The sequence below is a fragment of the Eupeodes corollae genome, chromosome 1 (assembly GCF_945859685.1).
Source record: "Eupeodes corollae chromosome 1, idEupCoro1.1, whole genome shotgun sequence".
Lineage (NCBI taxonomy): Eukaryota > Metazoa > Arthropoda > Insecta > Diptera > Syrphidae > Eupeodes > Eupeodes corollae.
The window spans coordinates 247833002-247852107 of NC_079147.1; the positions used below are offsets into that span (position 1 = coordinate 247833002).

At 31.2% G+C, this 19106-nt stretch overlaps 1 protein-coding gene across 3 annotated transcripts in view; it reads right to left on the reverse strand.

The window, feature by feature from the left end:
* Nucleotides 1–19106, reverse strand: part of LOC129942947 (protein kinase C, brain isozyme) — a 348685-nt gene that overhangs the window by 77374 nt on the left and 252205 nt on the right. The window contains exon 4 of one of the 3 annotated variants that reach the window (XM_056052112.1): nt 9977–10088. The exons of the other annotated variants lie outside the window; for them this stretch is intronic. Coding sequence (XP_055908087.1) covers nt 9977–10088 — 112 coding nt within the window. The remainder of the gene's footprint in view (nt 1–9976; nt 10089–19106) is intronic. 3 annotated transcript variants of the gene reach the window in all.

Below are 19106 nucleotides of genomic sequence, written 5' to 3' on the forward strand. Positions count from 1 at the left end.
ATATCTTTTAATATCCTGTTGCATCCTTATGATTGAACGTTATATGAATTGATGCAAATTTCCCATACGTGAGTTGTTTATTTATTTTTTTTTCTTTCATTTCTACATTTTGTTGTATCGTTGATTTTTCAAATAGGAGTTCTGAGTATGTGCATAGATATTATAAAACGATAGTAGCTATAGAGGTGCTTCCTGGAGGCTAATTTAAGTTCTATTCAGAAGCTGGCAATTCAATCTTTTTCGATTATATTAAACGGAAATTATGAAAATCGATTGAAAGATGTCACATGTGTGAGAATAACCTCTGCATATGAATAAGTGAAATATACATTTGTGTGTGTGTGTTATTATATCTAAAAAGGTTTATTTTTGAAATTTATTTCAATAGGAATATTGTCCATCATATGTATGTATTTTGAAGTAAGAGCAAAGCAGTAAGCATGTTGTAAAATGTAATGGAAATATTTTGTTAGATTTTATTGAATTTTGCAGTTTAGATTGAAAATTACCTTACCCATTAGTATACTATTGAAAGTCTCCAACATCAATTTATGTTTAGAAAATTGATAAGTAGGAAGTGATAATTTGATAAATTCTTGGTTCAATTAACAACGAATTTTTTCAATTTCGTAGATAATGTTTTATGGATCTAAAAATATTAATTAAGGGTTTTTCAATTTGAATTTGACAGCTTTGGATTTTCATTTTAAACAATGTGCAGCTTAAATATGGTAATATGCAATTGGCCAAGGGCCTATTTCAGAAATTATACACATCATAAATTTCCTGACTTTGACAGTTCTGTTGTATGATTTCTGTTTTTAGAAATTTGTTTTATGATCTACTGTAATATAACAGTTGATGGATGATGTCCACATTTACATTGAAAATTTCGGAATGTTTTATCGTAATTTTTAGAAATGTTTAAAAAACATAATGAGAGACCCTATTTTATTTCAATTTAAAAATGTGACAATTATGTGTGATGAGTCTTTCATGGTCACCTTAAAAGTAGTCACGTTATTTTGGACATTTGACAACATCCCGATCACTAACCAAAAATAGGGAATGCTTGGACAAAGGTGGTATTCCTGATGGTGTTTGTTTCAAGTGAGGAGGTTTTAGGCGACTCACTTGTTCTTTCAAATATTCAACAGCTATTTTATTTTTGAAAGCAAAATAAATGAATTTTGTATTAACCATATTTTCAAATACCATAAAATGTCAAAATCACCATTCAATAAATCAAATGTCATAAAACACTTTCAATGAAATCTATGAAACAGAAATTTGTATGATTCATATGATGCACACAAATGTTGTATGTTGTAGGAATTGTAAAACGTGTATATTTTATGTAATAGGCCCCAACTGTCAATGTTTAAACATTTATAACTTTTTTTCCGTGGTAAATTTGACGCCAAAATTGTTTAGAATGACAACAACTTTAAACGAATTAAGGCCAATTTTTGGTCAGAAATGATTTCTGCTCTAAATGTTTAGTCAATAATCTTCATCTGCAAAAAATAAAGTTGTGCAGTCAATATGGCTGAAACATAAACACGCTTCAGCTTCGGCTTCGCCTGACGTTTACGAGTTCAGCCATAGAAGCTTTGCCGTTACGTTTCGTTTGATGATCGATTGTCGTTTGACAATCATAAGGAAAAGAACGTAATGTAACGTAATGTGACTCCAAACGGAAGATCTAGTTCAAATTTGGTAAACAGCTGCTTTGTCTGACAGCTCAACAGCTATAAAAAAGTCGATAAATTAAATACATTTGCTTTTGGAGGGATAACCATTGCTTGTTAAAAAAAGTTAAAAGGTAAATTATTGAAAAAATACATATAATAACTATACAATTTTATTATGAAAACATAGATTGAAGAAATCCGTAGATTGAGCTCGCGGAACCACCAAAGTATCTCAGTCTGCGCTTCTTCTTGCTCTATAAGCTGAAAATATTCACGATATGCTGTGTAAGCTACTTCAGCGATAGATTCAATTTTTTCGATTTCAAAACTCACATCTTTTACTGCACGAAAAATCAATACAAACTTTTGAGAAAAATTATATCAGCTGCTAATGACATAAGTGTCATTTAAGAAATGTAACATTGGAAGTGTCATGCAAAGCAACCTTGAAGTAGGCCCAACGTAACGCAGACGAAGCCGAAGCTCAAGCGTGTTTGTGTTTCAGCCATTAAGGCCTTCTTTATCATTCGTTACGTATTTTGCTGTCACGTTAAAGACAACACCTCTTTTGTACACTTTTTCGGAGTAAGTGAAGAAACACCCAAAAAACTGTCATAAATGACCCATTCTTCTATAAGATTCAAATTAACATTATAAAAAAATAAGAAACTTCTATCGGTTACTTATATTGACATAATTTATAAACAAAAACTTTCACAAAAACATAAAAGCCTATTACTTCTATTCCAAACCTTACCTCCAAAGCAAATTTTCTTTCAAAACTCACATTTAATTTAAAACATAAAATATATTGAGCGGAAAAATAGTTATAAATGTATACTACATTATTTGTTAAAGAGTCCTCTCTCGCACTTTATCAAAAATTTAATATCGATTAAGGGAAATTTATGGTTGTAATTTTTTTTTGTTGGTGTTTGTTTGAAAGTAATCAATTTTGGAATTCAACTTTAAATGACCATTTATCAGAAAAAGTACCCACGTATACTCTTACATAGATGGTTTGTGTTTTTCAAAGAGAAAGAAAAAAAAATAATAATGTTCAATCAAAAATTAATAGACTTAACTTTTTGACATCAAGTAATTTAGAGTTCAATCGTTTGTTCAGTGTTAACATTCTAACAGAAAGAAAAATACACATGTTTTAAGTTAATTTACTTTCAACGTTTTCTTTCATGATTGATGAAGTTCTTTAAAAAAATAAATGTTTGAGAAATAACCATTTGCATCAACACCATGGAATTGAAGATTTTTTAAACAAACACACCTTTCGAAAACATTCAACGCTCAATTAAACGTCAAAATTTTTTTAATGGGATGCTTTCTCTTCATGGATTGTACTACGTTTATAGTTGCAATAATAACTAAATACATTTTTAAAAATGTTGCCTTTTCTAAAAGTCCTTATTTTTGGATTCTATGATAGTCATGTGTCGCATCTGCTTTGTGCTTTAGCAGCTTAAGTTAATACAGTGTATGGTTTCCCATAATGAAAATGCTATAAATCTTTATTCAAATCCCATAGATTTACTAGAATATTATGTATATTTATTTCGTGTTGAATTAATTTTCAATGACCATTAAACTGGTATTAAATGCAAATTATCCCTAAATTAAAAGAGTCAGTAGTGCATAAACTTAAACAAACTCAAATTTCCATCGAAATAAGTCGAAACTAATCATTTATTTGAATTAAAACTTTGGCTCAATTCCAATTCATGGAATTTATCTTATTAAAATAAAGTTATAGTTGTTATTTCGATAAATCATTTTGTTGAATCCTTAAATATTTAAAAGTATGGCAAAAAGAACTAGCATTGAACACATTCAGCAATAAAAAATAAATATTTTCTTCATATAGCACTGAACTTGTTCATTGGAAAGATTATTTATTCCTTTACGTGGAACAGCGAGCTTTCCAGCAAATAGTTTTCAAAACACATTGAAAAGAGCAGCTGTGACGGTGTTTTAATCTGTTTCGCGCTTCCTATGAAGTCCTGTGCTATTTTAGTCCTAAGTCCTGTTAATTTTATGTGCATACAACATAAAATACAAAACAAAATTGACAGAACTCAGAACTTGAAATTACAGATGTTCAAGATGAGAATTTAAACGAATTTCACTCTTGTCTCATTTCGTATCTTTAGAAATTATTATTTCCATTGTAACAGTCCTTTTGTGTTTCTAACAATTGTGATAAGAAATGTTTTAACACTTTGTGCAACTATGAGGCGTTGTACAGAACTTCTTTGTGGCTAAAGTCCATTAATTAACTTTAAGTTGCTTCTCGCAATTTTTAGTTTTCCAGTTTCTACATATAAACAAATTCGGTTTAGTACATGAGTATGTACAGTTGCTTGTCAGTGACCACCATACAACTTTTGAAAATATGAAATTTAAACAATATGATTTTTTTTTATTATTTGTCATCAGAATTTTCTTAAAGATTAAAAAGCTTGTAAAAACGTTCGTTTGGTAACGTGTACACAAATGCACATGTAAAAATGTTTTTTTTTACAACTTTGCAGAACTTTATAAAGAAGTTGCTGATAAAGTTGAGTGAAGTCTATGTTATGTTTTAAAACAACATTATGGGTTTTCTCATAATATATAGCTATTTGAGCAGCTGTCATTTTGGAAGATGTCATTTTTTTACATTTGACAAGTAAAAACTATGTCAATACTGGCTGCGTTCAATATCGTGTTGGATAGTGTATCTTGAATAGGTGGATTTTTAGATACCTTGTTAAACGAATTGGATAGCTGTATTGAGATAGCTGTCCAAAAATAAAAATAACTTTCAGCTGTTTACAAAAAGCAGAAAAGAATTTAAGCTTCGAAGTCAAAATTATTGTAAAATAAAACATTTAATGGATAATTCAACTGATTCGCCGGACGGATTCTACAAAACAAGAACAAAATAAGTCAATTTTGAAGTTTAGACAAAAAATCATAATTACCTTCTGAAAATCGGAGACAAACAGCTTATTCATCGTCCATTATGTACAGAATATCCTCACATACTACTGCAACTAACATTTCGTATCTTTTTGTTTACCAACAAATACAAAAAGCTGAAATCAATTTTCAAGTTTCTTGAAATTCAACCGTATGTTAAATCAGCTATTCTGTCAGATACCTATATACCCCAGAGATTCTTGGATACCTCTGGATTCCTTTTTTGACATCTCAGCTGTTTTTCATCAGCTGTTATTTTACACGTAAAACACTAACAAAAAGTTATCCGGATGCTCTATCTGTCTGAGACTGAAAGCAGCCACTGAAATTTGAAAAATACAATTTTCAACAAGGCAATGATATATGTAGTTAAAAGTTATTCTCGGTAAATTTGTGAAAGTTAAATTGTTTGGTAGTCACTAGGCAACATTGAATTTTTGCAATGCTGATCGTCGCTCAGCTGATTACCATACGAAGTTTTACGTTTAAAAACAAATTTTACTTTATGATGGATGTGATACTAATGAAAACGCTCATTTTAATTAAAATCTGGAAAATCTCTAGAACTTTTCTCCACAGTACTGACTTTGATCTTCTGCCGCCAATAAATTCACCTCCATATTTTAATCTGGTTTCTATTGATAGTTTAATTTGTGTGCTGGTGAAAAATACCTTAAAATCCCTCAAATTAATCAATTTATAAACAATTAAGTATTTGATTAAATACTTTTCATTGTCTATTTCCACCATTTTTGCTCCAAATCTCATTGGCATCAAAAAGTTATCAAGAAAATTCTTGATGTTTTTCTTGCTTATATTTGCGCATCAGTTTATCCAACTTTGCAATACTAAACAATTGGTATTTTAAGTGATGCCAATTATATACGTTTATGAACGTGCTACAGGGATGAGCGCAAATCATCTCTGCAGTGATACGTTTGTGAATTTACGCTTTGATTCCTAGAAGAAAATGGATTGTGAACATTGTCTTGCTCTGTCGATTTCACTGAGATTAGAAATTTTAGGAACACAAATTGTCGAAATCACTAAAACATTGTCGACATTTTTTAATAATAATTCGTAAAACTAAAGAACTTTTGGATTTCGTGAGGCAACTTATCTAAAGTTAAAAAATGAAATTGGTGAAAAATGAGGTTATTGCATAAAAATGATCTGAATTTTCATTGAAAAAACATCTTCAGTGTTGATACATTTTTAAATCTTTAAAAATAAGGAATATTTAACTGCAGTTGTAGATTTTACGGCCTTGTGAAATAAAATAGCTATTGATTTTTTCTAAAAAAAAACTTTGCCATCTAAAGTTTGTCTTACGGGTACTGCCTCTTGCGAAGAATTGACAAATTCTCCAAGTGTAGTTCTTGTCATGCAGAGTGCTTTCTCAAATTAGCCGTTCGGATTCGGCTTAAAAGTGTAGGTCAGCTCCAACAACAGTACTCGCACAGACGAATGGTTGAAGGTTGTAAGTCACTAGGCCCTAGTTCTCAACGGACTGTTGTGGCACCCAATTTATTTATTTATTCGGGGGGCCGGAAAATCAAACGCAAACGTTTTTCAATTGTTTTTTTTTTAGTAATATTGATTAATAAATATTTTGAATAAGTTGTATACAGAAGATTTGAAGTATATCAAATAACTTCAAAGTGTGTATATCAAACCAGCCATATACAAAATTTAGCGGAATGTTGTACTGACGCAATCAAAATGTGTCCAGATCTCTTCACAAACTATCCGATACAAGATAGACAGCTAGAATTCAGGCAGTGAAACTATTTGCAAATCATCTGAAAAACCTTAGATCATTATTAGAAGCCATAAATGATATTAATTTAACGTTATATGCACAAATTTGAATGCGTCCTGATGTCTTCGATTTGGTGCAAGATTTTAAGCGCTATAAATGAAAGAAGTATCATTCTTCAAGCCAAAAACATGACTATTGACGTTGAAATTCTAAATCTCCACAACTTGATCTCTGATTTGAACATTATTTGCTACTGGATTGGGGAATGTTCCAGAATCGTTCCCATCGAACCGAAAAAGGCAAATAAAGAGACATTTCGGAGAAAATCGAGGAGCCGAAGAGCAAATTGAAACAGACGAAGAAAAATTTTAATGCTACTTTTTCATTTGTATGGCAGTTTTCAACAATCGACGAAAAATCCACTACAAGGTTCATCCAAAAGTATAACTCGCATGTGTCTCAAGAGTTGAAAGAACAAATAATTCAACTGAAACACATTTATGAAGACAATGTTGAAGCAGAACTTAATCCATTAAGTTTACTATTTATTCCCAGAACTTGGAATTAAGCATCCTTTCCAGAACAAAGAATTTTCATTGTTCATGCTCATCACAAGACCGTGTTTCCGAACTTGCTCCACTATGCATCGAAGCACCTTTGGCAAGGAAATTGAATTTTGACGCAGTTATAAGTTGTTTTGCTGCTCAGAAAGCTAAGAAAGCTCGTTTGCAAATAGAAAATATTTTTTTTTAAAGACAGGAAAGAGAATCCTAAAAAATTAGATGGCTTTCCAGTTAACTTCCCTTACAAGAACCTTTCGTTAGATAAAACTTTTGATATCTGTAACGCTTTCGCAACGAATTTCCGTGAGTCATTTGTTAATAGCCCTCAAGAAGTTGATGAAGTATATTTATATAATCTTCACACTTTTTCGCAAACTTGCTGTAGTCACATACCTGTGCTACAGAGTACGGTCCTTGATCTTTTATCTGCGTTGAATGATGGCTGCTCAGCTGGTCCTGATGGTATTCCCCCGATAGTACTAAAAAAGTGTAGTAATGCTTTAGTTGAACCCCTTACGTTTTTATTCAAACTTTCTCTAAAAACAGGCAAATTTCAAAGTATATGAAAGAAGTCATTTCTAACACCAATTTTCAAGAAAGGTAACAAGTCGGATATAGGCAACTACAGGCCCATTGCAAAGCTTTCTTGCATTCCTAAAGTATTTGAACAAGTTTATTTTGAAAGCGGAGCATATTTTAGTAAAAATATCATTTGCGAACAGCAACATGGTTTTGTGAAAAAAAGACCCACCGTTACTAATCTCCTCACATTCTCAAACATATGTTTAAACGCTTTAGAACAAGGTTATAAAGTTCACTTTGTATACACTGACTTTTCTAAAGCTTTTGACCAACTAAGCCACGGAATTATTTTATTTAAACTTAAGGCTCTTGGTTTTCCACCATTTTTCTTAGCTTGGATTAAGTCATACCTTGAAAACAGACCTACGAGGTAAAATTTAGAAATTGTCAATCTGAACCTTTTGTTGCTCAATCTGGTGTTCCCCAGGGAAGCCATCTTGGCCCTTTTCTGTTTATCCTGTCTATTAACGATGTATCGTTATGTCTACGCTCAAGTGAACTTCTCATTTTTGTTGGCGATATGAAGATTTTCAAAATAATAAAGTCCACCCATGATCGTATTCTTTTACAAGCCGACATTGATAGTTTCACATTTTGGTGTGGAAAAAATAGCCTTTCACTCAACCCTTTAAAATGCCAGACTATAACTTTTACTAAAAAACTAATCTGTATATCACAGCAAAAACTCTGTCGTTTCTCCACATTTAAAGATTTAGGTGTACATTTCTGTTCCAACTTAGGGTTTACACATCACAATTCAATCAATTTTATTGTTAATAAGGCAAGTTCTACTTTTGATATTAAAAAACGCTGGGCAAAGGAGTTAAATGATCCCTATATTACTCTTTCTTTGTATAATTGCCATGTTCGTCCTCATCTTGATATGCTTGAATCAATTCAACATAATTTCAATTGCTTTGCCTGAAAGGTTTTCCTTGGGAAGATCCTTATGATCTGCCTCCCTATGAACATCATATTCTACTTCTTCAAATGCAATCTCTCCATCAAAGGCGTATTAATAATGACTTAGTATTTAAGTCGAATGAGCATTTAATATAACTTAAACTGTTCATCGATAGATTTAAATTTAAATAAGGTGGTATTAAAATCATTGTTTAGAACCAGTGCTCCACTATCGTAAACGTTCTCATTTTATTTTTTGTTCTGTAATAGTTAAATGTTAATTTTGTTTTGTATTTTGTGCATGTGTTAAGCTATAATTGTATTATTTTTTACTAGCAACTAACACATGCACTTATGATGAGCCTCTGATCGTAGTTTGACGCTTGCTATAAGCCTACTACTTTCTGGAATTCTGAAGTGTATTTAAATTTTTAAATACTTTTACTTCGCTCTATTCTATTTCCATAGTAGGTTAAAGATCCTCATGCTATATTTTTTTAATAGTTAATTGACCGTATTATCAGTTACTAACGTGTTGTTGGCAATATCGAATTGAATGTATGATTACGTTCGGAATCTGATCTACTCGCATGTAGAATTATTATCTATCTATCCTGAGTTTCAACTAAACTGGAAAATACCCATGAGATTTATTTCATAATTAACACTTTTTTCGGTTCACTTTGCAAATAAATAAATATTATGTCGGTCAATTCTAACCAATTGCATGCTATTTGTAATTAAAATTAGAACGTACCATATCAGTAGGCATGAACTTTGAAAAAAAAAAAATGGTAAATATGGGGCCTGAGATTTTTTCGTCCCGGGCCCGGAATTTCTCTCGACGTCCCTGAATATTAGAACATTTTAAGCAAATTAAAAACTTGTAAATTTATTTTACTTAAACAAAAAAAAGTAATAGAAAAAAGTCAAAAATTGAAATTTAATGAAAACAAAACTGATTGGCAATTTTCATCGCAATTGATGTTTGTGCAATTTAAATATTTTAGATTCATCACGTATCTCTTTTCTATTTTGATTGAGATTTTATAAGGAAAAAAATATGTAATAAGACTAAATAACTAAAACTTACCTATAGTTAGTTTGAAAAAAATACAATCCTTTGCAAAGTTACTTTATTTAAAGCTAATTTTTGGGCAAAAAAAAAGTTTAAAAATTGCGTATTTCGGTAAAATTTCATTTAAAATGCAATAAATTTGTTTGTGATACTTTTTTTGGATGTTAAGCTAAAACATTTAAAAACAAACTTACCAGACAAACAAACCATAAAACGAAGACTTTATCTAAAAGTGTTTTCTAACAAAAATCAAACAAACAAACAAAACATAAACGTCAAATCAATTTTCAAAAGCATGGACAAACATTTTTTTTAAACTTATAAGTTTTTGAACGACAACAGTAACATTTTTTTGAAACTCTATAAATCTAACTTCACTAAGGTAATTTGTATAGATTTTTTTGAATAAGGGTATTACCTTTGCATTTAAGACCTTTATGTGTAATACCATGGAGAAGGGATCCGCAATGGTCACAAAATATCGGCGATAGAAACGTACTGGGTTGCCATTTGTGCGGAATCTGGTGAGCCTAATGAAAAACTGATGGAAAATTAACCAGGATCCGATTTGTCGTCTCCTCAAGTTCCAATGCAACAGATTTATTTTTATATATATTTTTTTTTGATGTTTCAAAAACAAAACATAAACTAAATGCGATTTTTCAAATCTTATTAATTCTAATATAATTCAAAAACTGTTTTTTTTTTGGTATTAAGGACTAATTTTTGTTGTTGTTGATATTTTATGATTATGGGTGCGCTTTTGTTGTGATATATTGTATCTAATAAATTTTCAGCGATTTGTTGTTGTACCTCGATAGGAGTGCGATGCAAATTTTTGACATATACATATACAGTACATATATAATAATAATGTTGTAATAAAGGATGAAAAAATAACTAACAATAAATAAAAAATTGTTTATGGAAAAAAGGAATAAAATAAAATATCCCCAACAAAGGTCCTGGTCTGAAGTTAAATAAATCAAAACAAAAAAAGGATAATCTTATAGCTGTTGTTAATTCATCATCTTGCATTTTCTTCTTTATTGTTGTTGTTGTAATGTATTGTATTCCTTGGATCTGACGTTTGGTTTGAGGTTTGGGGTTTGAGATGATGACGATGTTGATGGTGGATAAGAAAATCCACAACAGAACATGGATTATCCTTCGGCGATTTTAATCCTGTCTGCCTACACAGAAAAGGAGATATTGTGAGCTTTCAATTTGATTTTCATCATCATACAGCAACTAGGTATGGTACGGTACGATGCGGTACGAGAAACGGAAGGGGGGGTAGTAGAATATAGAAAGTCGAACATAAATCTGTTATAGCGGAAGATTGCTTGGGGGCTCTTTCTGCAGATGAATGTCATTTTTCCTCAACATTACACCAAAGATATACTCTTTTTTTTATTATGCCTTTAAGTAAATTGAAGGAAAATAAATTGAATTGATTTGTGTAGAAGAAGCAAAGAGAAATATAAGAGATATGGTTGGAAGGGAAGGATTTTGAAGATTATATTCAATAAAATAGTTCGATATTATTTCAACCACATCGCACAAAACGTGCGGCATTAAAGTTTGATTTCATCAACTTTGGAAGCTCTTCTTAACCATAAATTGACGTAATGGGATATAAATTGGAAAGATTTTGGTAGTTGGATTATAAAAACACTTTCAAAGATTGTCTTCATTTGAACAGTAAATTTTTTTATTTTTTAAAGTCGGTGTTTTTCTTTATTGTTTTTATTATAAATCTATTTTAGATTTATATTAGATATAGATTTTGATGACATGTGTAGCAGATGTTGTAAATAATTCATTTTGTAATATTTGTCTTCTTTTAGCTGACTTAAAATATTAACGATTATTATTTAAAAAGATGCAACTATTTGGTCGAATAGAAAAGTACTTTGTTTATTACGAGTATATGACAAAATTTATTACTTAATCTCAATGAAAAACATGATTTTGATAAACTAACTTGATTTCCTCTTGAATTTGAATTTTAAGTTCAAGTTTATGATTACTAAAGTGCTACACAACAGTTGAAATAAAAATTAAATTTACAAATTTTTTCATATAGAAATTCTAGTTTTCAACATTTTTAAACCTTATAAAGGATTTTTCAATTGGCGCCGTGGGCCATTTTATTTTAGTTACATTGAACAGCACGTTTAAATGATAAAACTTTTTAATCAAAATGAGTGTTCGCTAACGCAAACGTTGTGCGCAAAATTTGCTCCCAGTTCACGGTAGACCAAATTTTGAGACGACCGGTTCAGTAAACTATCAGCCAACACCCGTACGTTCAAGGAACGCAACATCATCCGATAAAATAGCCGCGGTCCCTGAAAGTGTACAGCAGAACCCGAGGCATTCTCTTAATCGCCGTGCACAAGATCTCGGCATTTCACAGACTTTACCTTGGCTATTTTTGCATCGGGACTCGGGCCTACACCCGTACATTTTCAAATAAATAATAATTTTGTTTATACCTCAAACACAACTTGTTTTTTTCCATTTCAACATCTACCCGCCCTTATTGAAAAACCCTTCCTGGTTATTATTCTGAGTTTCTTAAAATTAATTAAAGTTCTAAGTTTTTCCAAAATTCTACTTACAAAGATGCCAGTAAAATCAAAACAATTTTGATTAATATTAATTTTACTGGTATTTAAATTAAATTATTAAACAAAATTTAAACCCGAAACCATTTAAAAACTAGTTTAAGAAAATTAATTAATAAGAGTTTAAGTTTGTAGTTAGAAAATTTTGTCAAATTTTTACTTTTTAGTTAGAAAAAATCAATTAAAATTATTCTTCTAAATTAAAAATAAATAATAACAAAACTGTTTTAATATTTAGTTAGTCGAAAAATTGATAGAAAAATCGATTCTTTTCTTAAGTCAGCTTAGTTAAAAAGAATTTGCGATAGATATTATGCCACAGTATTGGAAAAGCTTTAAAAAAATGTCTGTTTTGAATAAAAAGTCAATGGTCAGCAAAGTTTTTCACTTTTTCAAAGGGTTTTATGGCCTTAATTTAAATCCGACTTTAAAATAAATGAATCACTTGAGATTTCTGAGGTATTATATTTTAAAATTCGAAGAATTTGTTTATAATGATTTAAGAGTCTATCTAAATTTACGAAGTATCCATCCAAATGTTTAATCATTTTCTTCAAAATTCATTTGAAATATTAATATTCTTTCATAAATGAGTAATCGAGGGTCCCAACTTTCAGTCAGGGGAGGGGGGTTGTGTTGTGAAATCCAACATTCTTCTAAACATGCCATGCTTAATTACAATTGTTTAGAGCGTTTTTGGTGCATTTCACGCAAAGCTGTGAGAAATTGCGTTGAATTATGTGAAAACAAACATTTTAGTTATTTTTGATAGCAAACTGCTTTTTGGTGAATTTCGTTAAATTACCAACAAATTGTAAAATGAAATCTTTACTTATACAACTAAACTGTATAAGCTTTATGGCTCTTTTACCCCTCTACTCCTGAATCGTTTATTGGTAAAAAAATTGATGAATTTGTGCTGGTGAAGTCCTCAGTTAAAAGTTATATTTTTAGCAACATAGTTCAAAGTCATATTCATTAATGTTATACGATTGCAAGGGACCACTATTGCGCGTTATATTCTTAAAATCTTCATAAGTTGTTACGAAAATTTTAAAGATACTCCAAATCAATTATGCTTCAACGGTTTTAAATAAAATAATGCAAAACTGTTTTTTTAAGTAAGTTTCGTTCTTGTAACGAATCTGTTGTCTAAACAAGTTTTAAATTATATGAACAAATATAAAAACTATGTTTTAAACAGATTCTCTTGAAACTTGAAAATTAAAGTAAAGTCAAATTCAAGGTTTTTTCAAAACTTCGCTACAAATTAGAATTCCTTTAAAATAAGTAAGATACTAAAATTATTTTAATTGTTATTTAAACTTTGCAAAATCATCATACAATTTATTGATGACAAATATTTTGAGTTTTATGTTAGCCTTCAAAATCCGCTTTTGACCGTGACCTAACGTGAAACAAATATTAAAAGGTAAGATTCGAATTGAGGACATCTTATTCATTAAAAAAAGGATTGTTTTGTTTATGGGACATTAAAAAAACGTATTTTTGTGGAACAGTACCAAACACGCCAATTTTTTTGCGGACATTTTTTGTCAAAAACGTTAAAATTTGATTAACATACGAATATAAAATGCAAGGCTGGAGTTCAAATGATAATTTATTTATATGCTATTTCGAATTACCAAAAAGATTAGAAAATTTGTTTGATTTAAAAACAGCCTTAGCACCGATCCGAATCTCGATATAAACAACAAAAATACGAGTACAAGAAATTACAAAAATTGCCAAAAATGTAAAAAACAATATGCCCGATAGGTCAGAATCTAGTGTAATTATTTTTAAAAATGGCCGGTTCGAACGCTTTAAAAATCACCCCTATCACAGAGTCCCTCGTAGCGAGTCCCCGAAAATTGTGTTACGCTACGAATACGAATACATTTACATCATAAGCCCCGAACGAATTCAAGAAAGCATTGCCACACAGAAATACTAATTTCGGAGTTTTAAAATCAGCTGATATGCGTCAAAATAAGAAAATTAAATAAAAGTTCGTTTCTCATCTTTCGATTTGTTCTTATTTTTATTTGTTTTTGTCTTTAAAAGTTGATTTTGGTATCAAAACGGCGCACTACAGCGCTAATTGGATATCAGGCTAGGTTGCGTTGAGATCGCCATTTCTACCTATCTTAAAAGTTGATATTGTCGTTGCAATCTTTGCAATAAATGAAGAAAATACACGAAGACTGGATGAATCATATGATTGACGCGAAGTGGTTGGAAGACGCCGTGGAACATTTCCCACATCAACTACGTCTGATAACATCGAAACATCGGCAAGTTGGTTCTTTTCACAAAGTTCATTTGATTCTAAAGGCTCGAAAGAATTTTCGAATATATAAGATTGTGGATCTTTTATTGCGCTGGTCACCTTCTTCGAGGCTGCTAAAAAATGCATTCTATTTGCTTCGCCACCTGTAGCTTTGCATTCTTTTTTGTTCTCAACCATGTTCCTCTTGATTTATGCCTTCCAATCTAACCACACTTAAGAATTAAATTAAATTATAAAAAAGTTTGGACTAATTTATTCAATTTACTTTTTTCCAGCTAGAGGTGTCCTTAGAAGGTGGGCCTAAGCTATTTAACTCTATTTTTACTGCTTCACTTCCTCCTTAGGGATTTTTGAAAAATTCTTGGGCAATTTCAAGTTTTTCTTGAAGCATTTCATAAAGCCTTTCGAATTAAATTTTATTTGTGATAACTTTATTTGCCCTTCAAAAAAAAATTAAAAAAAACATACATAGGTAAACACTTTCACATTAAAAAAATAGTAAAACTAACATGATTCTTTTCATATATTTTATTTTTATTTAATTTATTTTCGCAAGCTTAATTTTTTGTTCGTTTTAAAAACTCCGATCAAAATAATTGTTCGTAGAAAAAACTGCCAATCTTCCTATTCATTCGGGGCTAGTGATACCAATTTTCACGAACTCCGAATTTCGTAGCAAATTTTTTTAGTACGACGGGATCAATGATACAATTATTCGGGGTTCGTACTACGAATCTATTACGACGGGGCCTGTGATAAGGCTGAATATATTCAACACACATGTTACTGTGACTAGTATGTCATATGTCCTTATCGTTCAATATGGTTCCAAAGCTTAAAGTCTAAAGGTTTGAAATCACAATAGTCTGGGCTGGGCTTTTGTTATAACTAAGCTTAAATAGCCTTAAGTTCCAAGTTCTAAGTACAAAATATCTTGGTATGTCGTTGTAAAACGCCTAATTTCCAAGACCGATAAACCTCAGCTTTTTATCAACCGGATGGTCTAAATAAGTATTACTCTAAGTCAGTGTTTCCCCACCTATTTTCTGCTATGTCCCTTAGGAACTCTTCCAAAATCTCCATACCCCCTTACATTATAAATCGAGACCTCAATAATTTTGAACATACACAAATCTGAAATGTTGAATAAAGAAATCCATAGAAAAATTATGTCAGGTTCAAGTTTAGACAGCTTCAGTCTCAAGTCTCCTCGTTTTCTATTTTTTCTATTTCTATTTTTATCAGCAAGTCATTAAGGCACTAAATCCGCATTCCGTTAAATATCAAGATGGAAAACGTAATAACAGGTCTCGTCCATATTTGTTTGTATTGGGGTATTTGATTTTGGTTTCCTAAGAAAGCCATCCAAGGCTCCTTTTATGTCGAATAAAGGCTTAATTGGCTCATCATTTTGTATTTCAGCAATTCTTTTTGATATTGTACATTTGAAATATCAAACAGATTTTATAGCATTGGCTGCATCATCCAAGTTGGGAAGTCATTTTCTTTCAAACCAAAAAATCTTTCTTTTAAATCAGCCGATAATTTTTTCAGATGATCGACAATTACATTTTTAGCGGTATCGGTTACTTCACATTTTTGGAACCAAGGAAACTTTTCAAAATTGTTGTTGTAAATATATGTCTGCAATTATTCAATAAAGGTAACTAATTCAAATATGTTTTTGCTTCAACAAGAGTTTTATTTTTTCCTTGAAGTTGCTTATTTTTTTTAGAAGATATCAGGTAAATAACTCACAAATGCTTTACCATCAATCGTCATCAGATTTTTCATTTCTGGTTTGTCGTTTAAAAAATCACTAAGAGTATCAAAAAGTTCCATAAATCTTTTCGAGCAGTTCCATTTCGAGAGCCATTCAGTGTGAAGTATAAGTATTACATAATCCTCATTTTGTTCTTCACAAGAAAGCTTAAAAAGACGTTCATATTTGGCACAAGATTTAATAGAATTAATAAACTTTATAACAGAATTTTGAACTTCATTCAGAACAGGCGAAATGTTTTTGGCTCCAAGTTTTTCCTGTGAATAACAAATTGGACAAGAAGCATTTTTGGGTTCTCATCTTTCATCAATTTTAAGCAACTATTTGTTTCCCCATCATATTAGGAGCACCCTCAGCAGCGCAAGAGGATATGTTTTTAAGGGGTATATTATTGAATTCTAAATAATTTTAAGCCTACTAAATACATAATGGAGCTTTCTAAAGAATTGCAGAACAGCATTTCTTCATGAAGATCACATTTGTCAATATATCTTACATAAGTTAAAAGTAAGGTCGCACTCTGTCTTAAAGTGGATTTATCCATTTGTAGCGAGAAATTGCTTGTTTTTAGTTTTTCAACAAGTTGCATATCAATATCCTCACTCATTCCGTCTATTCTTCAGCAAACAGTATTATTACTTAGTGGCATATTTTGAACGTTTTTGTCATCTTTTTCTAGAACTGTCTTAAGAAATGTCGATATTGATTAAATTGTCTCCTATGGTATGACTTTTTCCAGATTTAGCGATGAGTAAGGAAATTTGGTAACTTGCCTCAAGAGTATGATTGATATTTTCATGTTAAGTAGTAAATAGGGACTTAACTGTTCTTCTTTTTTTCAAAATTTATTTTTACGGTTTGGAAGTAATTCAAATTTTAATGTATATGGGCTTAATTTTTCGCCTTCAAATGTGACACTCAAGACGACCTGGTTTCATTGATTCGTTGGCCAAGCATTGTTGACATAGAAGATAAAAACTAAATTTTAAGTATTCCTCCGAATACTGTCAAATTTTTAGCTTGATTGAACCACTCATTTCAATATGATCTATGGATCGAGGAAGAAAATAAAATAATATATGATTAAAATAAAAACGTTGATGTTTTTACCTATCTGTGGGGAATAACCAGGCTGATAAATCGAAGTGAAAGAAAACAACTGAATCGAAGTGACAGAAAACAACTGAATTTGACGGAAAGTGTCGTTGACTAAAGTAAAGTTGGTAACAATTGACAAAATTGATGAATTACAGATCATTTGTGAGTTTAGAAGTATATTTTCAAGGGTGGAAACACAAGAACCATAGATTTTTTGGAGAGAAGTCTAATGCAGACAAATTTTCAATTGCCCCCCTATAAAATCAAATTGCCCCCCAGTGGGTATGTTTTTCACAACATTATGTTTTTGGGCCAAGAAGGTAATTCACTAAGACTCAAAAGTGGTTTAGTGGTCGTACTGTGGTTGTAAGTTTTAGACCAGTTTTGCAGTGAAATTTAATAATTTCAATTCTTTGTTAAAGAGCGTATCGTTCCATTTTTAGTAATGACGTACTCGTATATCTAGTAGAGAGATAACATCTTATAAATAGTACGCTATTCAAAATGAAACCTCTTATTGGATATCAAGCTTAAGAAGCATCTAGTTGCACATCACACTTAAATTTCTTTTGCAACAATACATCACTTGCAGACCATGATTTTAATGAAAAAAGCGAAAAACATATATTCACAAGGCCATCCTAAAGGGAGTCTGTAAATGGAGCACCACTGTCTCAGGTAGATTGAGTTAAGTAGGTTCTCTAGTATCCCTACGGCTTGTAAATGAAAAATGAAAGACGTCTGGAAGGCCACTTCAATTTCAACATTCATTATTAATATTGCATAAATTATTATCTATCAATTCCAACGTCAATCATGTTTGTCAATGACACATATTTTTAGAAAAAATCCTAAATCTCCTTCTTGACGCTTACGAATACATAGACACACACTCTCTTATCTGCATATACATACATACAAATATTTTTGAATAAATGTCGTAAAGTAACAAATGTTTAAAGGGGCTTACCGACATATGGATATCAGAAATACGCCATGACACACATGCCAGCCAAAAATAACATACAATCATCTGAGGTAATTGTCTTTAAAGCACAAGAAATAAGCATCCATACGCCATTCACCATTCACCATTCGCCATCATATGCCATACCGCACACATGACACAGTGGCACATAGAGATACAACCAACAAACCGTAATACGAGTACCATAGACTACTTGGCATTTTTGCTTCACTTCGCTTCACTTCTGCTCGTCGTCGTCTTCATCTGATTCATGGCTTGAAATGATGAGTATCTTCTTCGTCTTCCATAATGTGTGCCAATTCAGATACGTCAGAACGACAGCGACAGCAGGGATAGTGATTGATTTTTTTTTCTCTTCCTCAAAACCCAGAATCAAAAAATAATGATACGCGCATTCGAGCGTATGTCCTGAATTAATGTCTCTTGACAAATCTATTTTAGGTGTGGTGTTTGTGTGTGTGTGTTTTGCGTGGAGGATGGAGTTGCGGTGGGTCGAACTTGATTTGTATAAACTCGGAAGTTGGAATTGGAATATCTATTTATGGAAGAAAATTCGTTTCGGTTAAGGAACAAGAAGTCGTAAAATATTTTTTCTTCCTTTTTTTCGTTCTTTCGTCCTGTCGACGACGACGATGACGATTTTAATTTCTTTAACTCGCTCAAATATGATCTAGGAATATAAAAGTGGCTGATGCTTGATAGGATTATGTTTTTGACTTCGGTGTATCCTTGAAACCAGGCATAGACAATATG